This window comes from Carcharhinus amblyrhynchos, chromosome 19 (genome assembly GCF_965287045.1).
Source record: "Carcharhinus amblyrhynchos chromosome 19, sCarAmb.v2.hapA, whole genome shotgun sequence".
Lineage (NCBI taxonomy): Eukaryota > Metazoa > Chordata > Chondrichthyes > Carcharhiniformes > Carcharhinidae > Carcharhinus > Carcharhinus amblyrhynchos.
This window is the reverse complement of record NC_137342.1, coordinates 41659663-41677769: the sequence shown is the minus strand read 5'-3', so window position 1 is coordinate 41677769 and position 18107 is coordinate 41659663. Positions and strand designations below refer to the sequence as shown.

The 18107-nt window shown below is 41.0% G+C and overlaps 1 protein-coding gene across 2 annotated transcripts in view; it reads left to right on the top strand.

Annotated features, from left to right (window-relative positions):
* mkln1 (muskelin 1, intracellular mediator containing kelch motifs) overlaps positions 1 to 18107 on the top strand; it is a 148250-nt gene that overhangs the window by 89723 nt on the left and 40420 nt on the right. Inside the window, exons 10-12 of one of the 2 annotated variants that reach the window (XM_080207657.1) lie at positions 3106 to 3318; positions 4026 to 4247; positions 7045 to 7168. In XM_080207657.1, coding sequence (XP_080063783.1) covers positions 3106 to 3318; positions 4026 to 4247; positions 7045 to 7168 — 559 coding nt within the window. Of the gene's footprint in view, positions 1 to 3105; positions 3319 to 4025; positions 4248 to 7044; positions 7175 to 18107 lie in introns of both variants that reach the window. The other variant, XM_080207656.1, reaches the window with a different exon arrangement.

Genomic DNA, 18107 nt, shown 5'->3' with positions numbered 1-18107 from the left:
CTAGTAAACCTCCTCTGCACTCCCTCCAGGGCCAAAATAAAATTCGCTAGTTGCCACACTCCGGCGTTTATATGGGTACACTGAGGGAGAATTTAGCATGGCCAGTGCACCTAACCAGCTTGTCTTTCGAACTGTGGAAGGAAACCAGAGCATCCAGAGGAAACCCAGGCATACATGGGGAGAATGTGCAGACAGTGACCCAAGTTTGGAATTGAGCCCAGGTCCTTAGTGCTGTGAGGCAGCAGTGCTAATCACAGTGCTGCCCTCAGTCTAGATAGATATATCAGTCTAAATAGTTTAAATATATTGCACAAGTTTTGATATTCTTCTGAAAATGTACTCTGGTTTGATTTTGGAAACACCACTCGATGAGCATGTAGATGACAATGTTGATGTTGTGCCGTATGAGGATCCTTTCTTCAGACTTCCTCATGGCAAAGAAAAAGTAACAAACATGAAACTATAGGCCAATTAAGCCCAAATTGCACTACTATAGCCACGATGTAGATGTTAGGCCCCAATTTAGATTATTACTTCACTGAAGGAGGTATTGTATTTACAGTAGTGCTGCATTCAGACATGGTGTTAAAATTAGGTTTTGCCTTCCCCTGAGGCACATGTTAAAACATTCTGCAGCCCTGGTCCTCCCCCCAGCCACCTGCTGCTCAAACCCTCCTCATCCATGTTTTTTCAGATCAGTTGAAAGAAGCAAAACACGTAAACCAGCCTCCCATCCATTGACTCTGCCTACACTTCCCACTGCCTCGGCAAAGCAGCTAGCATAATTAAGGACCCCACACAGCCTGGACTTTCTCTCTTCCACCTTTCTTCCGTGGGGAAAAAGGTACAAAAGTCTGAAGTTAGGTATCAACTGACTCAACAGCTTTTTCATTGCTGTCATCAGACTTTTGAATGGGTTTACCTTGCATTAAGTTGATCTTTCTCTACACCCTAGCAATGACTGTAACACTACGTTCTGCACTCTCTCTCGGTTCCTTCTCTGTGAGCGATAAATTTTGTCTGTCTTGCATGCAAGAAACAATACTTTTCACTGTAGGTTAATACATGTAATAATAATAAATTAAATCAAAGATGGTGAGTCAGCAAATGCTTGTTTCCAGTTTAGTTTGTGTACAGTATGAAGCAGTTACCTTCATGGTAGTCATGATCAAGGCTGCTAATTCAACAAGAAAATCTGAAGCAAGAATACTAACGAGCATTAAACAACTACCTACCAAGGCAAAAATCATTATTTGAAATGTTCAATGCTTTTTACCGCACCAATATTGCCCTGATGAATGCAAACATGATATGACATATTTTGAAAGGTACTAAGGCATCAGGTTGGCTTTAAAGGAATATTTCACTTTTGCGCTGAACAATAAGGGATCAATGATAATTGCAGCTGTTTCATTCATTAGTTTACTCCAAATAGTTTTCTGGGATGTCAGTATTCGTGAAAGAAGTACTGTAGTTGCAATTGTATTTTACTTTGCAGCGGTTGCTATGAATAAATTTTCAACCTGTTATTTGGAATATTGCAGTGCCACGTTTGAAGATGATGGCTTGCATACTGTTGTTCAAACTTGTATTATTTATAATAAGTCTCAAAACATCAGGTTAAAGTCCAACAGGTTTATTTGGAATCACAAACTTTCGGAGCAGCACTCCAAAAGTTCATGATTCATAAGAACATAAGAAATAGGAGCAGGAGTAGGCCATCTAGCCCTTCGAGCCTGCCCCGCCATTCAATAAGATCATGGCTGATCTGTCGTGGCTCAGTTCCACATTCCCGCCCTCTCCCCATAACCCTTAATCCCCTCGCTTATCAAAAACCCATCAACCCGCATCTTAAAAATATTTAGCGAGGTAGCCTCCACCACTTCAACGGGCAGAGAATTCCAGAGATTCACCACCCTTTGAGTGAAGAAGTTCCTCCTGAACTCCGTTCTTAAACCCCCCCCCCCCCCCATCTTGAGGCTGTGCCCCCTAGTCCTACTGTCCTTTCTGAGTGGGAAGAGCCTCTTCACCTCTATCCTATCCATCCCATTCATCATCTTATACGTCTCAATGAGATCTCCCCTCGTTCTTCTAAACTCTAACGAGTACAAGCCTAGTTTATTCAGCCTTTCCTCGTAGCTCAACCCCCTCAACTCCGGCATCAGCCTAGTAAACCTCCTCTGCACTCCCTCCAAGGCCAAAATATCCTTGCGTAAGTGCGGCGCCCAAAACTGCACACAGTACTCCAGCTGCGGCCTCACCAATGCCCTATACAGCTGCAGCAAGACCTCCCTACTTTTATATTCAATCCCCCTCGCTATGAAGGCCAGCATCCCATTAGCCTTCCTGACCGCCTGCTGCACCTGCAGGCTGGGTTTTTGCGACTCATGCACAAGGGCCCTGAGGTCCCTCTGCACCGTCGCCTGCTGCAGTTTTTTGCCACGTAAGTAATAGTCCTTCCTACCATTATTCCTACCAAAGTGGACCACCTCGCACTTGCCAACATTAAATTCCATTTGCCATTTCCTGGCCCGTTCGCCCAGCCTATCTAGATCCTTCTGCAGACTCTCCACACCCTCCGCGCAATTTGCCGTTCCACCAATCTTGGTGTCATCAGCAAATTTCGACACCATACACTTGGTTCCCTCCTCCAGATCATCTATATAAATGGTAAATAGTTGAGGCCCCAGCACTGATCCCTGGGGCACTCCACTAGTCACCAACCGTCAATCCGAATAGCACCCATTAACCCCCACTCTCTGCCTCCTATTTGACAACCAATCCTCTATTCACGCTAACACCCTACCTCCAACTCCATGTCCCCTTACCTTCTGCAATAACCTCTTGTGAGGTACCTTGTCAAACGCCTTCTGAAAATCAAGAAAGACCACATCCACCGACTCTCCTCTATCCACCGCCCTAGACACATCCTCATAGAACTCCAATAATAAACCTGTTGGACTTTAATCTGGTATTGTGAGACTTCTTACTGCGCCCATCCCAGTCAATATCCCAACATCTCCACATCATGGCTTGTATTATTTAAAATGCATTTCGTAGTCCTTTTCCTCTAACTTGCCATCCTTCTTTCATTTTTCTTTTTAGAGTGGCCCAAGTGCTAGGTCTTGCCATAAGATGTGTATTGACACAACACGGAGACAGATATACACACTGGGTCGTTACTTAGATTCTTCTGTGAGGAATAGCAAGTCTCTGAAGAGTGACTTTTACCGCTATGACATAGATACTAATAAATGGACACTGTTAAGTGAGGATACGGCTACTGATGGCGGGCCAAAGTTGGTGTTTGATCATCAGGTATGATACACTGGGAGTGGAAACTCTATTTACTAGCTTTTGTTAGCCTGTCTTCATTATAAATTCAGTAAGAAGTCTCACAACACCAGGTTAAAGTTCAACCAGTTCATTTGATAGTAATCCCACAAGCTTTCAGAAACACTGTTCCTTCGTCAGGTGTGTGGAAGGTTCTGATCAGAGAAGGGCATATCTAATATCCCTTGTATATCATATATCTGATATGCCTTCTCTGATCAGAACCTTCCACACATCTGACGAAGGAACAATGTTTCCAAAAGCTTGTGGGATTACTATCAAATCAACTGGTTGAACTTTAACCTGGTCTCGTGAGACTTCTTATAGTGTTTACCCCAGTCCAATGCCGGCATCTCTACATCATGACTTCATTATAAATGTCAGTTTTAAGCCTCACTTAAAAGTTGTTTTTCTAAGGGTTTTTTATAATCGTAGATCTCTCCATTTTCTTCATCTGAAAGTAACCACAGGGAGGTTTTTTTTTGCCATCACTGATGTAATTTAATTCATAATCAAGCATGCATGCTTATGATGAGCTAAGATAACCTGTTTCTTCTTTTTCCTCCCTTCGAAGATTTAAACTAACCCAAGCTTCCTAAATTTTTATGAGAGCAGGATTAAAGCTAATATGCAGCTGACTTAATTTTTATTCTGATAAAGCTGATAGCAAAAATAATATTTCTTCTTCTTAGATGTGCATGGATTCTGAGAAACACATGATTTACACGTTTGGAGGAAGGATATTAACTTGCAATGGAAATGTTGATGACACTCGAGCTAATGAACCGCAATTCAGTGGACTTTTTGCATACCATTGTCTGTCTAATACTTGGAAGCTACTTCGGGAAGACTCATGCAATGCTGGACCAGAGGATGTACAGTCAAGGATTGGGCACTGCATGCTTTTTCATACTGTAAGTATTTTAATGCCCACTTATAAGCTTGGCAGTGGAGATTTTTACTTCATGTTAATTAACTATGGGACGCTAGACTTACTACAATTCTTACTTGAGTACTTTAAACAGCTGTATTTAAATATTACTTTATAACTCCTCAAACATCTCAATACTTCACGGTAGCCAAATTTATTTTTACACTACAGACATTACTGTCAATGAGATAATTGCAACCTCAATGTTCCTACCAGTAAAACCGCACAAACAGCAATGACATTATTCTGTTTTGGTGCCCTGAAGGTGGAATATTTCCACTGGAAACTCCCATGCAGGCTGTTTCTTTTCCTGAAACTCTTGGGATTTTGTCACTTACCCTTTCATTGTCCAGATTGATCAGAATTTCAGATCTCAATATCTTTTCCATCTCTAAAGAGAGATTCTAGCACATGATATCACTGATACATCATCAATGTAATAGATTGATATAGCCATTCTGTGAACCTTGCACGCTACCTCCACCCAAGTATATTATCTGCATTAGAGAGTCAGATATTGGCACACATACTGTTGAGGAGCAACACGCCCACTCTGACCAAATTGTATGCTAACAAACCTGTTTTAAGCAGTGCCAGACTTTGACTGTAGTCTGTCTGAGGGCACACCGTCTCCCATACCAGTAACCTGGAATCCACAGATCAGAGGGACCATCCAAAAAATGTCAATAATGCCTTAAGTACAGTTCAGTTAGGAATCTCTTGAGTAGCACTGCATTGTGTGATATTCATAGTTCTCAGCTATAAAGTTGCAATACTTTCCAATTCCATTTAAAACTGCTCCAATAGTCGTAACAATGAAGATTTTATTGTTACACAGGCAAGCATTAGTGTAGGATTAAGTACATTGTGTTTTGGGAAACTTCTTGTGGCTCATTGCGACTTTTATGTCGGTGCATCCTCCTTGATGCTGTCAGTCTCGAAAGCCTGTGGGCAATTATGTTGGATCCATTGCCATGGAAATTGTTGCATATTGAATTCCCCAGCAATGTCACCAGACATGGATCATCTGCGTTGAACACTGACTTTGCAGTGACATGTTAACATGGGATCAGAGATCAATTGCAATACGAACAAAAATATTGTTTGAAGACTTGCTGTTTGTTTGAAGTGACCATCAAAAATATATACATCTGACAGAGTGGATTACAGTGTCTTAATTTGTGCGTCTTCACATTGTAAGTTAATATATAAATTCTGTTTCTTATGAATAATTTCTGGTCTGTGACAAAAATATATCCTGTCATGAGCAAATCTAATCATGTTTGGCATTTTCACTCTTTGACTAGCACAAAGAGCAGAATGTAGGCTGTGAAAATTGGAGAAATCTGAGATCATAGATATTCCACTCATTCTGACTTATTTTTGTTATATAATATGTTTTTGGCATTTAACAACAAAGCCAGCTGCCTGAAGTTCTGCACTTGCAATTTCTGCCAAGACGTTTGCACCCGTTTGCATTCACTTAATGTTTTTCATCCCAGCTAGATGGAATATATTTTTCTCTCACATGGTGTGTGGAAGCTCCTGTATTTTGTTTTTACAATGTGATTGAGAGGTATGGTATTGAGAGGTGTTAGTCAGCTGTGTTTGTATCAGTGAAAAAAATAAATAGTTTGCATTTGTATTGAGCTTGCTGCAGGATTCTTCATGTGATCTAAGAAAGGATGATATCATTTTTGATGCCATTTATCACAGCTCCAGAATATCACTGTTGTGAGTTCGTCAAGAGAACATCCCTGGCCCAGCCATTTACAGTTGTTTCATCAACGGTGCTTTGAACTTGAGTGTAGGAAGGGTTCTTTGCAGACAATGTCTGATTTTCATCTCCATTCTCAATAATAAAGCAACATCTAGGAAAACGGCAGGGAACAGCTCTCAAGCCCTAGTCTCTTCTCCCAGTTGCAGTGTTGGCATTCATCTGATGGCTTGAAACAATTGGTAGTTCTTGAGCCTGGGAATACTAAATAAGAGTTGAGTATTGAAGGCTCCTGTTTGAAAACAATTCTGTGGGATTTCAGCACTGTTACTTGAGAGCTTCTGGACTGCTCCATTTGACTTGCCTTGTTTTAACAGCGGGTGTGCAGAGTGGGGAGGCAGTGATTGAAGCTGCTATGCCAGATTGAGGGAGTTAAACACAGTTGAAGTTGCAGGCTTGGGAAAACAATTTTATCAATTCTGTCTCCAGCTGCCTCAAAAACTCGGGTAGAATAATTTCTTTCAAAGCAGCATTTAATGAGAAATCATTTTTATAATTCTTTATGACGTTTTGACTTTTTGAGGGAGTTGAATAAAGTTGCCTTTTCATGGATTATGGTGAGATCTTCTGCGCTGAAACAGCTGCTTGTAAATTGGATTTGGAAAGAAGAGGAATTGAACTGGGATGACTTCTGTTTCTCATAACCTGCAGTGCTGTTGAGATTGGTACCGTGGTTTGTGGAAATGCTGAGGATGGATTATTTGTAGAGTGCATTTGTGTGCATTTAAATTAGCATCACTGTGGGGCTTGATTTATGTTTACTTGGATGGGCATTTGTGCTTTGCTGTGTGTTCTGTCTCATGCCTTGGGTTGAATTATCAATTCCAGCACCATTTCAACCTTGTGCTGTATTAGATTTGTACAAGTATAAGATGTTTATCTGTAGTCTGTTGACAAGCAGCTGGGTTCTCGTTTCCTTCATCCCCTTCCTGGAACAGGATTGTACGTATGAATGTAGTTTTTTCCACAATGTCTTCCCCTAAAACCAAGTCTTTTGTTTCAGAAAAATCGGTGCCTTTACGTATTTGGTGGGCAGAGGTCAAAGACTTATCTGAATGACTTCTTCAGTTATGACGTGGACAGTGATCATGTGGAAATAATATCTGACGGCACAAAGAAGGACTCTGGTATGGGTAAGACAGAAGTCTGAGTTCTACACAGTTCTAATAATTTGTGTTGTAAATTCAAATTAATAGGCTAAAAATTTATAATCTCAGAGAAGGGTGTTCTTTTAGGATGTTGTAATTGTCTATGAGCTGGGATACAGTTGTACTGCGAAAATCTGCTCACTTTTAACTCAATATTTATTGCAAACAAAACACAGGCACCATGAAATAGCATACCTTTTTAAGCTTGGATGATCTGATTATTCACTTACTAATTTCTACTTCATTTAACTGTGCAAGGCTCCAATCTGAGGAAGCAGCAGCCAGTTATTGAAAAGTAAAATGGAGTAACTTAATGCTTTGTTTCTCTTAGCCTTGACCTATAGAAGTGTGGTAGACTGTTAATTTAACTAGTCCTGGGATTAGTCTCTGAAAATTTATTCCAGATGCTGATATCAATGGCAACTTGACTGTGTTGGAGGATGAATGCACTGCAAGTCAGAGGGAAGAGCAATAAAGCTAAATTTTGTGACTCATGGGTCCTTTGGTCACGAATGATTTATATTTAACTGAATGGTTTTAGAAACGCACAGACTCCACTGTGTCTTAATATTGGACTGCTGTTTAAATTTGTAAGCTGGAGCATGGTGTTTACTTCCTTGCTTTCATTTAGCCTTCAGTATCTTATAGGATATAGTGTTAATCCCATAGAATCTTACAGTGTGCAAGGAGGCATTTGGCCCATCGAGTCGGTACTGATCACAGTCCACCCAGGCCCTATTCCTGTAACCCCATGCATTTACCCTATCTGATCCACTTGATAGTAACGGGCAATTTAACATGGTCAGTCCACCTGCACATCTTTGGACTGTGGGAAGAAACTGGAGCACCTGGAGGAAACTCATGCAGACATGGGGAGAATGTGCAAATTCCACACAGGCAGTGACCCAAGCCGGGAATTGAACCCAGGTCCCTGGCGCTGTGAGGCAGCAGTGCTAAGCACTGTGCCACCATGCTGTCATTGCATGGAGACGAGAACCAGTTCTGTATTTTCCTAGATCATCAATGAGCAGTGAATGTCTTTCCAATGAGCTATTACTTTCTCCTTGTGCATTTTCTCTTTTATAACTCACTGTAGGTTAAGTCTGAGAAGTGTTGACTCACTGTTCAGTGCTGTCCACTGCCCAACCATGTAAATATTTTCTTGAGAAATTGCTACGACACATGCAAATGCCCGCTGTTTTTTTTCTTCTCCTTTTATTCTAAACCCAATTTTAATGCTCTTCCAATTATTGGTTTTGTATTTGGGATTGAGCTAGTAAGTCTGAAATTAAGATAATACTGTGAACAACTCTTATGCTGTTCTTCTGTGGCAACTGTTACACCCTGAAATTAGCAATGTCTAACAGTTAGTCAGTTTGTGTGTTCCTTCTGAAAGGTTTGAATGTGAATAGCCATTTGGTAGTTTGCAATGGATTGTATATCGCGCAAACTCATGAGCCTAAGGCCGCCACTTTTGGTCTTGAAAAGTGTCCAGTCTATCTCCGATTAGTCTAGAAGGCTAAAGTGTCTCAAACAATTTGAGCAACAAGTGAAGCCAGCCATTGCACTTTGTTATTATGTAGTAGCAACCTGAATGGTATTCTCCATCAACAGGATGCTGCTCCCACAAATGAGCAGTTTTGTATATGAATTACGGTGCTTGTGTGATGCCAGGCCATATATCCTGATGATTAGTGGATCATATCAAACAGCACATGCCTTTGGCTGTTCACAACAGGCACAATATTGATTGTACCCAACTAGCCTATGCTTCCAAAATCCAAAATAGTGTGTCTAACTTTAGATGTGATTCTGCAATTGGACAATACCTTCTAAACAATCCTGATGGTGCTAAGAGTTGCACTGAAAGCCTATTTAAGTTTGTCAGTTTGGCTCACAGTGTAGCTTGCTCGTGAATGATAGAAACCACATAGAACAGGATCCTGTCCTTTGCAGATTGAAGGAATGTGTGCATGCTTTACACTTTTTTCAGCTAAACATAAGTTTGGGTGATAGTCATTTCCTAGTTCATTCCCCAGGGCAATGCCTTGACCATCTGAGACAACTGCCCGATTTAAATTTGAACAAAGCTGGACAGTATTCCATGCTACATGCTCTCTGGTGATGTCTCCATGAATCAGAGTCGACTTGCCAATTAATCAGCACTTGTATGATGCAGTATAAATTGTTGTTCACCGTTATTATAGCAAAATCCTTGTGAGCTATCCTTATGAGTGCAAGATGGAAAGCTTTGATTGCATGCCTCTTTTTACGACCACACCAGGTTTAAGTCCAACCGATTTATTTGATAGTACACTTACTTGCTTTCGGGGTTAGTCCCGAAAGCTAGTGAATGTACTATCAAATAAATCGGTTGGACTTAAACCTGGTGTTGTCAGACCTTTTACTGTGTTTACCCCAGTCCAACGCTGGCATATCCACATCATGCCTCTTTTTAGTCAGTATTCAAGTTTGCATGTAGTGAAATCTGTAGACTTGGTTTGATGTCTCTTTAAATTAATTTGCTGTTTCACCTTACTCTGAGGGAGAATGAGAGTCAATTGCTGTTAATCAGTAATGTATAGTGCCTTACATACTACTGCTAAACAGCAAATCTCACCCTATATAGTTGACGTAGAACACCCATTGGAACCTAGATTTACAAAAGTGAAAAAGAATGAGAGGACTGGTACCAGCATGATGCATTAAACACTGGGATGTGGTTATCACTGAAACAGCCAAAACAATTCCCTTAACATTCTGATTGTATTTGACATGAATGTCACGTTTTGCCCTTGCATTATTTGTAAGGTTCCTTTGAGTACTGATGGCATTAAGAAACAATGACTGCTGTTAGAAAATGAATGGAAAGCTTGTATGACACAGACTGCTGATGTTTCCCAATGAATCTTTGCTTTTCTTGTCTGGCGATGTAAATAAACAACTGGGAGCCATTTCCTTATTTACAGACTGAGATGAGAGTCATTTACAACTTTGAAATTGGGACAAAGAGCTAATGTTCTGATCTGGCTGTTATGTTGCAAAGCAATGCACAACACTCATCCAGCTGTTCCACACTAAAAGCAGGCTGGGTTCAATACCTCAGTCTTTCAGATGCTGACTAACCCCTTGTGTAAGTTAGCAGTTTCTGCTTTTTGTTTCTACTTTTCCATTGGTTCCTTCATTCTGTAGTTAGACTTCTGTTTTGCTTGTTTACAGGACACTGGACTGCGCACTCCATCAAACATAGTTAACCTCCCAAACAGCATCCTAGTTGTTGGTGTATTTTGTTTTTCCCCAATGTATCAAATTCAATTTTTTTTTTAAACAAATCATCCTACATTAATTTCTACTTTCGAAGAACACAGAAAATTACAGCGCAGGAACAGGCCCTTTGGCCCTCCAAGCCTGCACCAACCATGCTACCTGACTGAACTAAAACCCCCTACCCTTCCGGGGATCATATCCCTCTATTCCCATCTTATTCATGTATTTGTCATGATGCCCCTTAAAGTCACTATCACATCTGCTTCCACTATCTCCACCCCCCCACCCCCACCCCCACCCCCACCCCGGCAACAAGTTCCAGGCACCACCACCCTCTGTGTAAAAAAATCTGCCTCGTACATTTCCTTTAAACCTTGCGCATTGCACCTTAAACCTTGGCTCCCTTTTAATTGACTCTTCCACCCTGGGGAAAAAGCTTCTATCTTGAGCTAATTTCCCAACCCTCTGATCTTCTATTGTACCTTTCCCATCCCTTTACTCCATTACAAGTGACATAGCCTTCAGTGATCCATCTTGCCCCACTCCATCTTTCAGATGTCCCTTGAAATCCCTTCCTTTTAGCTGTGTGTAGTTTTTCTATAGTTCAACCTCCATATCGCTCCCGTGAAGTGCCCAAAGCTACGTTGCTATGCTAAAAGTTGCTTTGATGTTGCCTACAACGTAAGAATGCTGGTACCACAGACCAAGGAGTGCGGATGTAAATAATACCACAATATTTCAGGTACCAGCATCTGTCCAGAATAAATTGCCAGACCTGCAGAGAGTAGCAACTGAGAAGGTCTGGTTAGGAATTGGGCCTCCTTAGTAGTGGCTAGCTTCAGTGAATCTTACTGGTGAAGAGATGTGCAGTGGGAACAGGCAGCATTAGCAATGCACTTAACGCAATAAAAAGTAATCACAATATGTACAATCCAGATGACATGCCAAACGTCCCAAAATTATTAAATAACTAAGGTGAATAAGTCCAACTACTGTTACAAGTTCACAATACTTGGAGAGGTTTCTTTTAGAAAGTAACATTTTGGAATACAAAATATAGGAGTAATTAAGAGTCTGATTGTATGATAAATGTAACATCTATAAGAAGAATAGATGGCTTCACATCTTTGGTCCTAAAGATTTCCACCACTAGTGAATGCTTTTGATTCTGTGAAGTGGACGCATGTTCGTGCAGGGAATAATGCATTTCACACATGGCAAGTGCAAACTGCCTGCATGGATTTCTTTGCAGTGTATTTATCTTTATCCTCTCTGGATGAGGACAAAGATGGTGTCTGTTTATTGCAAATCCTTAGATGATCTGGTAACATTCAGACTTGGACAGGAGTTATTTCCAGGCCAAGCTAGGAGAGGAGGCAGGGTTTTTAAGCATTATTACAAGAATGCTTGTAGAGCAAGCATTTGATATGTTGGCATTTAGCATCTTTTCAAGACCATTTGTTTGTAAGCTTATTCCAGATGTAAATGGAACAGATTCGCTAAGTCGCTTATTAAAGAATTTCAATTTTTTTTGCCCTATCACAATTCAAGGCCCCAATTCACTTGCATTCAGTGAATTACTGTGGCTATCAGCAACCAAAAGAAGTGGCATTTTACGCACTAACAAAATTCAATAGCTTTTCTAGTTTATGGAGCTGGTTAAGGGAGGAATAATGACTGGGAAAAATTCTTGCCCTTCAAACTGTGCAATGGAACCTTTAACACTTTTTAACATCTATTTAATCAAGGCACCGTTTTGCTTGTTTAAATGTCTTAAGCAAAGGATGGTACCTTTGACAGAAGGGGAGGCCATGGCTAGTCTATTAATCCAGAATCTTAGTTGATGTTCTGGGGATCTGGGATTAAATCCTGCCATTCCAAGTGATGGAATCTGAATTCAATTTTAAAAATCTGGAATTAAGAATCTACCGATGACCATGAAACCATTGCTGATTATTGGAAAAAACCCATCTGGTTCACTAATGTCCTTTAGGGAAGGAAATCTACCATCCTTACCTGGTCTGGCCTACATGTGAATGCTGGACTACAGCAATGTGGTTGACTCTCAGCAACCCTCTGAGCAAGGGCATCGAGGGATGGGCAATAAATACTGAACAGCCAGCAAAGCCCATGTCCCATGAATGAATAAAAACTCTCCACCCTCAATACTGCATTGAAGTGTTGTTCTAAATTATATGCTCAAGCCTTGGACTCGGCCTCATTTTGAAACCGTCCCAATTTTGAACAGTGTTATTATCGGCAGTGTCACGATAACACATTAAGACGACGCAGCCGGGATATCAGTAGTTGCAAAGAGTAAAAAGCAGATGAAATTTTCAAGCATAACTATGATTACAGAACCATCTGATCGCAAAACAGGTGGGAGAACAAGAAGAAAAATCAACACACTGAGGAATAATTGAGTTAAATTGTCAGTAATCAGCTTGTTTGAAAAAAGCTGGAAATGGGCTATGGCAGGAGTCAATATACCTGACGCATTCTCCTTTCTGTGTCATCTAGCTGCTTGATGAAATTTTGTTCTACCCTGTTCAGGGGCTCGCTTGTCTTTCAGTTTTCAGACCCCATCCAATATCTTAACGTGTTCTTTCACTCCACAATATAAAATGTAACTCAAATACTTGAATCTTAATTGCAATTTGTGATTCTTATTGTAAATAGCTTGCATTGATAACACTTCTGATATTTCTCTGAATGAGGCCACATAGTCACTCTTCGCACTTGTGCGAATCTATTGTTCCTAATGTACAATTAATTCTATTCAAGGGCAGTCATTAGCTTCCCTTGTTTTCAGAGTTGGTAGGACCCATTATTTTCTGTAACAGCCTTTTAATAAGCTTCTATAATCAATGCAGTTAGTACCCTACATGACTTCAAAGAATATTAAATGTTATTTGATCCACAAAACACATGAATTAAACTTTTAATTGGTGTGCATTTACTGTAGACAGGATGTCACTGAGTACTTATGAGTGAACTTCTATTTTGCCTTTTCTGAAAAACCTTGAGAGACTTTGGTATTACAGCACTTGTGTTGATAATCTGCCTTCCAGTTTTGCTGTTGCTGCTGAAGATTTCTACCGAGCAGAAATGCGACTGCCAAGTTCCTGGCAGCACTGCATGAGATCCGTAGAAAAGATGACTTTCTGCTGCCCCGGGAGTAAGGCTATTTGTATTTATAACTGCAACCAAATATGGCGAACTGCAGTCTTGCTGTTGCCTGCAGTTGCTCTACAGTAAAGTAGCTTAGTTACTTTCACTGTTCTTATCTGTAGAACCCAAGTGATGTCTGGATGAAGAAAGGAGATGGGAAGAATAAACTTTGCGTATCTGAATGAATGATTTCTATCAAGATGTGTCCTTTGGCTAAAAAGTAATTAGCAAGAAGTATAAGTAACTTGGATTTCTGGCATAAGATTGGAGAAATATTGCTCACTTGTTTCTTCCTCGTTACCACCTTGTTGTTATGTTCTCGTGCACGCTTATCCCCATGAAATAACCATATGAACTTAGGTATTAGGAGCAGGCCACTCTGTATTTGCTCCGCCATTCAATAGTATCATGGCTGACCTGATTGTAACATCAGCCCCACATTCCTAGCCATCCCCGATAACCTTTCACCCACTTCTCAATCAAGAATCTATCTTGTTCTACCTTAAAATTATTCAAAGGTTATTTCCACTGCCTTTTGAGGAGGAGTTCCAGAGAATCATAGAATCTCAGCAATGGAAGAGGAGGCTATTTGGCCCATTGAGCTTGCACTTGACAACAATTCCGTAACCCCAAGTATTTACCCTCCGAATTCCCTGTCACTAAGGGGCAATTTATCATGACCAATCAACCTAACCCCCACACCTTTGGAGTATGGGAGGAAACCGGAGCACCCGGAGGAAACCTACGCAGACACTGGAGAAGGTGCAGACTCCATACAGTTACCTGAGGCCAGAATTTGAACCCCTGTCCCTGGTGCCGTGAAGCAGCAATTCCAACCACTGTGCTGCCCAAAACTCAAAACCTTCGCAAAGAAATTTTCCTAGTCTTGTCTTAAATGAGTAATCCCTTAGTTTTAAAGAGTGACTCCTAGATTTAGATCCTTTGACAAGAGGAAATTTCTGCTCCACATCCATCTATCAGTGTTCTTCAGGCTCTTAAAAGGTTTAGATCAAGTGGCCTGTTACTGTTCTGAACTCCAGAGGATACAAACCTAACCACTTCAACCTTTCCTCATTATACAACCTGCCCATTCCTTGTTTAATCCAGTAAACCTTCTCTGAATTGCTTCCAGTGCATTCACCTATTAAATAAAGCAACCAATTCTGTGCACGATACTCCAGATGTGGTCAAACCAATGTCCTCCAGTTGTATTCAGTTCCCTTCACACTAAATGATAAAATGCTATTAACGTTGATTGCTTACTGTACCTTTATATTCATCTTTGGCGATTCATGCTGTAGGACACCCAGATCTGCCTGCACCTCAGAGCTCTGCAATGTCTCTATTTAGATAATGATTTTTTTTTATTCTTCCTGCTAAAATGGACCATTTCTCATTCACTCATTGTACCAATTTTCCAGATTTTTTTCCCACTCATTTAACCTATCTGTGTCCCTTTGTGGCCTCCTTACATCCTCTTCACAATTTACTTTCCTACCTATCTTTGTGTGTCAGTGAGTTTAGCAGCCATACCTTCAGCCCCTTCGTCCAAGTCATTTGTATAAATTGTCAAAAGTTGAGACCCCAGCAATGATCCCTGTGGCATACAATTTTATCACGCTTTGCCAACCAGAAAAAGACCCATTTATGCCAATCATTTCCTGCTAGCTGGCCAATCTTCTATCCATGTTATCCCCTACAGCATGAAGGTTTATTTTCCACATAACCATCTTGAACTGCATCTTTGACCTTCCAGTGTGAATACCACCATATAAAAGAAAAATGAGACAGGGCCTCGGTGGTATTCTTGGATTATTTAAAGGCACCTTGAGATGCACGTTAGTGATTGACTGTCGTCTTGATTGTTTGGTGTCTGTTGTTATTGACTTACTGTTCTTCCTGTTCCCTCAGCAGGCTAGCACCTTATTAGTGGCGGCACAGTGGTTAGCACTACTGCCTCGCCGCGCCAGGGACCTGGGTTCAATTCCGTCCTCGGATTGCTGTCTGTGTGGAGTCTGCACGTTCTTCCCTTATCTACCTGGGTTTCCTCCAGGTGCTCTGGTTTCCTCCCACACTCCAAAAAGGTGTGGATTAGGTTGATTGGCCATGCTAAATTGACCCTAGTGTCAGGGGGTTAGCAGGGTACAGATGTAGGGTTACAGGAATAAGGCCTGATTGAGATTGTTGTCAGTGCAGGCTCGATGGACTAAATGGCTTCCTTCTGCACTGTAGGGATTCTCGGATTCTATGATTCTGGCTATGTTCATATTCTTTGCCAGCAGCTTTTGACCTTGTGCTGTTTTTGAAGCTGGGACAGCTGCCACAGACATTCTGTGTGCAGATAAAAGAACAAAGAATTATGTTTAGTGCTTTTTATGACCGTAGGATCCCCCAAAGTGTTTTAGTTCAGTCAGTGAAGTACTTTTGAAATAGAGTCCTTGTTTTAATGTCGCAAGCACAGTAGCAAATTTTGTTCCCACAAGCCTCAATGTGATAATGCCCAGGTGATTTTTTATTGATGTTAACTGATGATTAAATATCAGCATCGGGCATTGGGGATAAACCCCCCAGCCCCTCAGTTCTGAAATCATGCCTCCCATTCATTGACTCTGTTTACACTTCCTGCTGCCTCAGCAAAGCAGCCAGCATAATTAAGGACCCCATGCATCCCAGACATTCTCTCTTCCACCTTCTTCTGTTGGGGAAAAAAGATACGAAAGTCTGAGGTCGTTTACCAACTGACTCAACAATTTCTTCCCTGCTGCTTTCAGACTTCTAAATGGAGTTACTTTGCATTAAGCTGATCTTTCTCTACACTTTAGTTATGTAACACTACATTCTGCACTCTCACATTTCCTTCTCTATGACCAGTATGCTTTGTCTGTATAGTGCGCAAGAAACAATACTTTTTACTGCATGCTAATACGTGCGACAATAAATCAAATCAAATGCCGTGGGATTGTTTACATCCACTTGGGCAGGCAGATGTTTCATGACTCATCTGAAAGACGACATTTCCAGTAGTACAACACTCCCTCGGTATTGTACTGCACCCCACTGAAGTTTCAGCCTTCATTTTTGTGCTCAAGTCCTGGAATGGTATATGAACCCACAGCTGCCTGACTTCATGTCAGAGACAAGATGCTGCCAACAGATTAATTCTGAAAGCGCATTAATTTGGGTATGTTTTTAAAACGTTTTTGCGGAAGTATTAATATTTATAAGTATCAAGTATTTTGTTGCCATGGGCGTCTCAGCAGCAACCTCTCTGAGCGTTTTGAAATTCTTGCCTGAACTTGTTAAACCATGTAACTGTGATTGAAAACTTAGAGTGAGGACTTTTTCAAGTACTACTTTTATTCAAGCGGCAGCAAATAATGGGTTCTTAATTGTGACTCCCGTGTTTAGACAGTTACATATATGCACTCCCTAAGAACTAGAACATCAGAGAGGTATTAATGTTGTTTGTTCATTTCAAGGATAACACACGGTGCAACCTTTGTTTAACTATGTTGGGATGTGTTTTATTTTTAAGTGCCTTGTATAAAAATAGTCATTTTTTTAAACCAAAATGAGTGACCGGTGCTCAAAGTAACACTTGGCAATTCTATTCCACCTACACAGCAATTCTTTTCCACCTACATGGCACATAGCTGTAGGATTCAGCATGGCAACTTTTCAAGACAGTGAAATTGCCAGGTGCCTTGGTAGCATCTGTTTCGTAAGCTGTTTTAATGTGTTTAAATTTTATGTCTTCAAGTGCTTGAAGGACCCTCGTGTTTACCTTGCTGTATCTGGAAATGGTACAGCACTCTTGGAAACCAATGTACATTAGGCAACAGTTCAGTAGGATACAAGGGTTGGAATTCATTTGCCACCTCCTCTCCATGGGACTGCTCTCTCACGATTCCAATCTTGCCTCTAACACTGCATCAGATACACGTGCTGCAATGTTTCTTTCCCCAGCCTCAGACTACCTGTACCTGCTGTCTCTTGACAAAATAGTCTGAAAGCACGGAGTCAGCTTTCATATGTGCCAGACAGCATTCAGTTTTGCTTGTACTGAATCCATCACTGCTGCTTTCTATAACTCATAACATTTAACACCTAGGGTGGGCTGTGGTTTCTTTCCACTTAATATCAAAGCCAACTCTCTTTGGCTGCTGCTGACACTCTGTGCCACCTATCAATCTGACTGGCTACCAGGCATAGCACAGTTGTGTAACCTTGGTTGAGCATAGACCCTGATAAGGCAGTGTGATTGGACTACTCCAGTAGTGTGGAACTGATTCAGCAATTGTGGAACTGACTCAGCAATTCAGCAACTGATTTTTTTTTCCAGTGTGATTGATTTTCTTCCCTTGAAGATCATCAAGCAGTAGTTTGAACTCCTTTGGAGGCTCATTATCTCGTCTCACCACTGCTTTTACTTGGGAAATGTTGCCAACGTTTTTAATTTCTAGCCAAGTCAGTGGAAAAT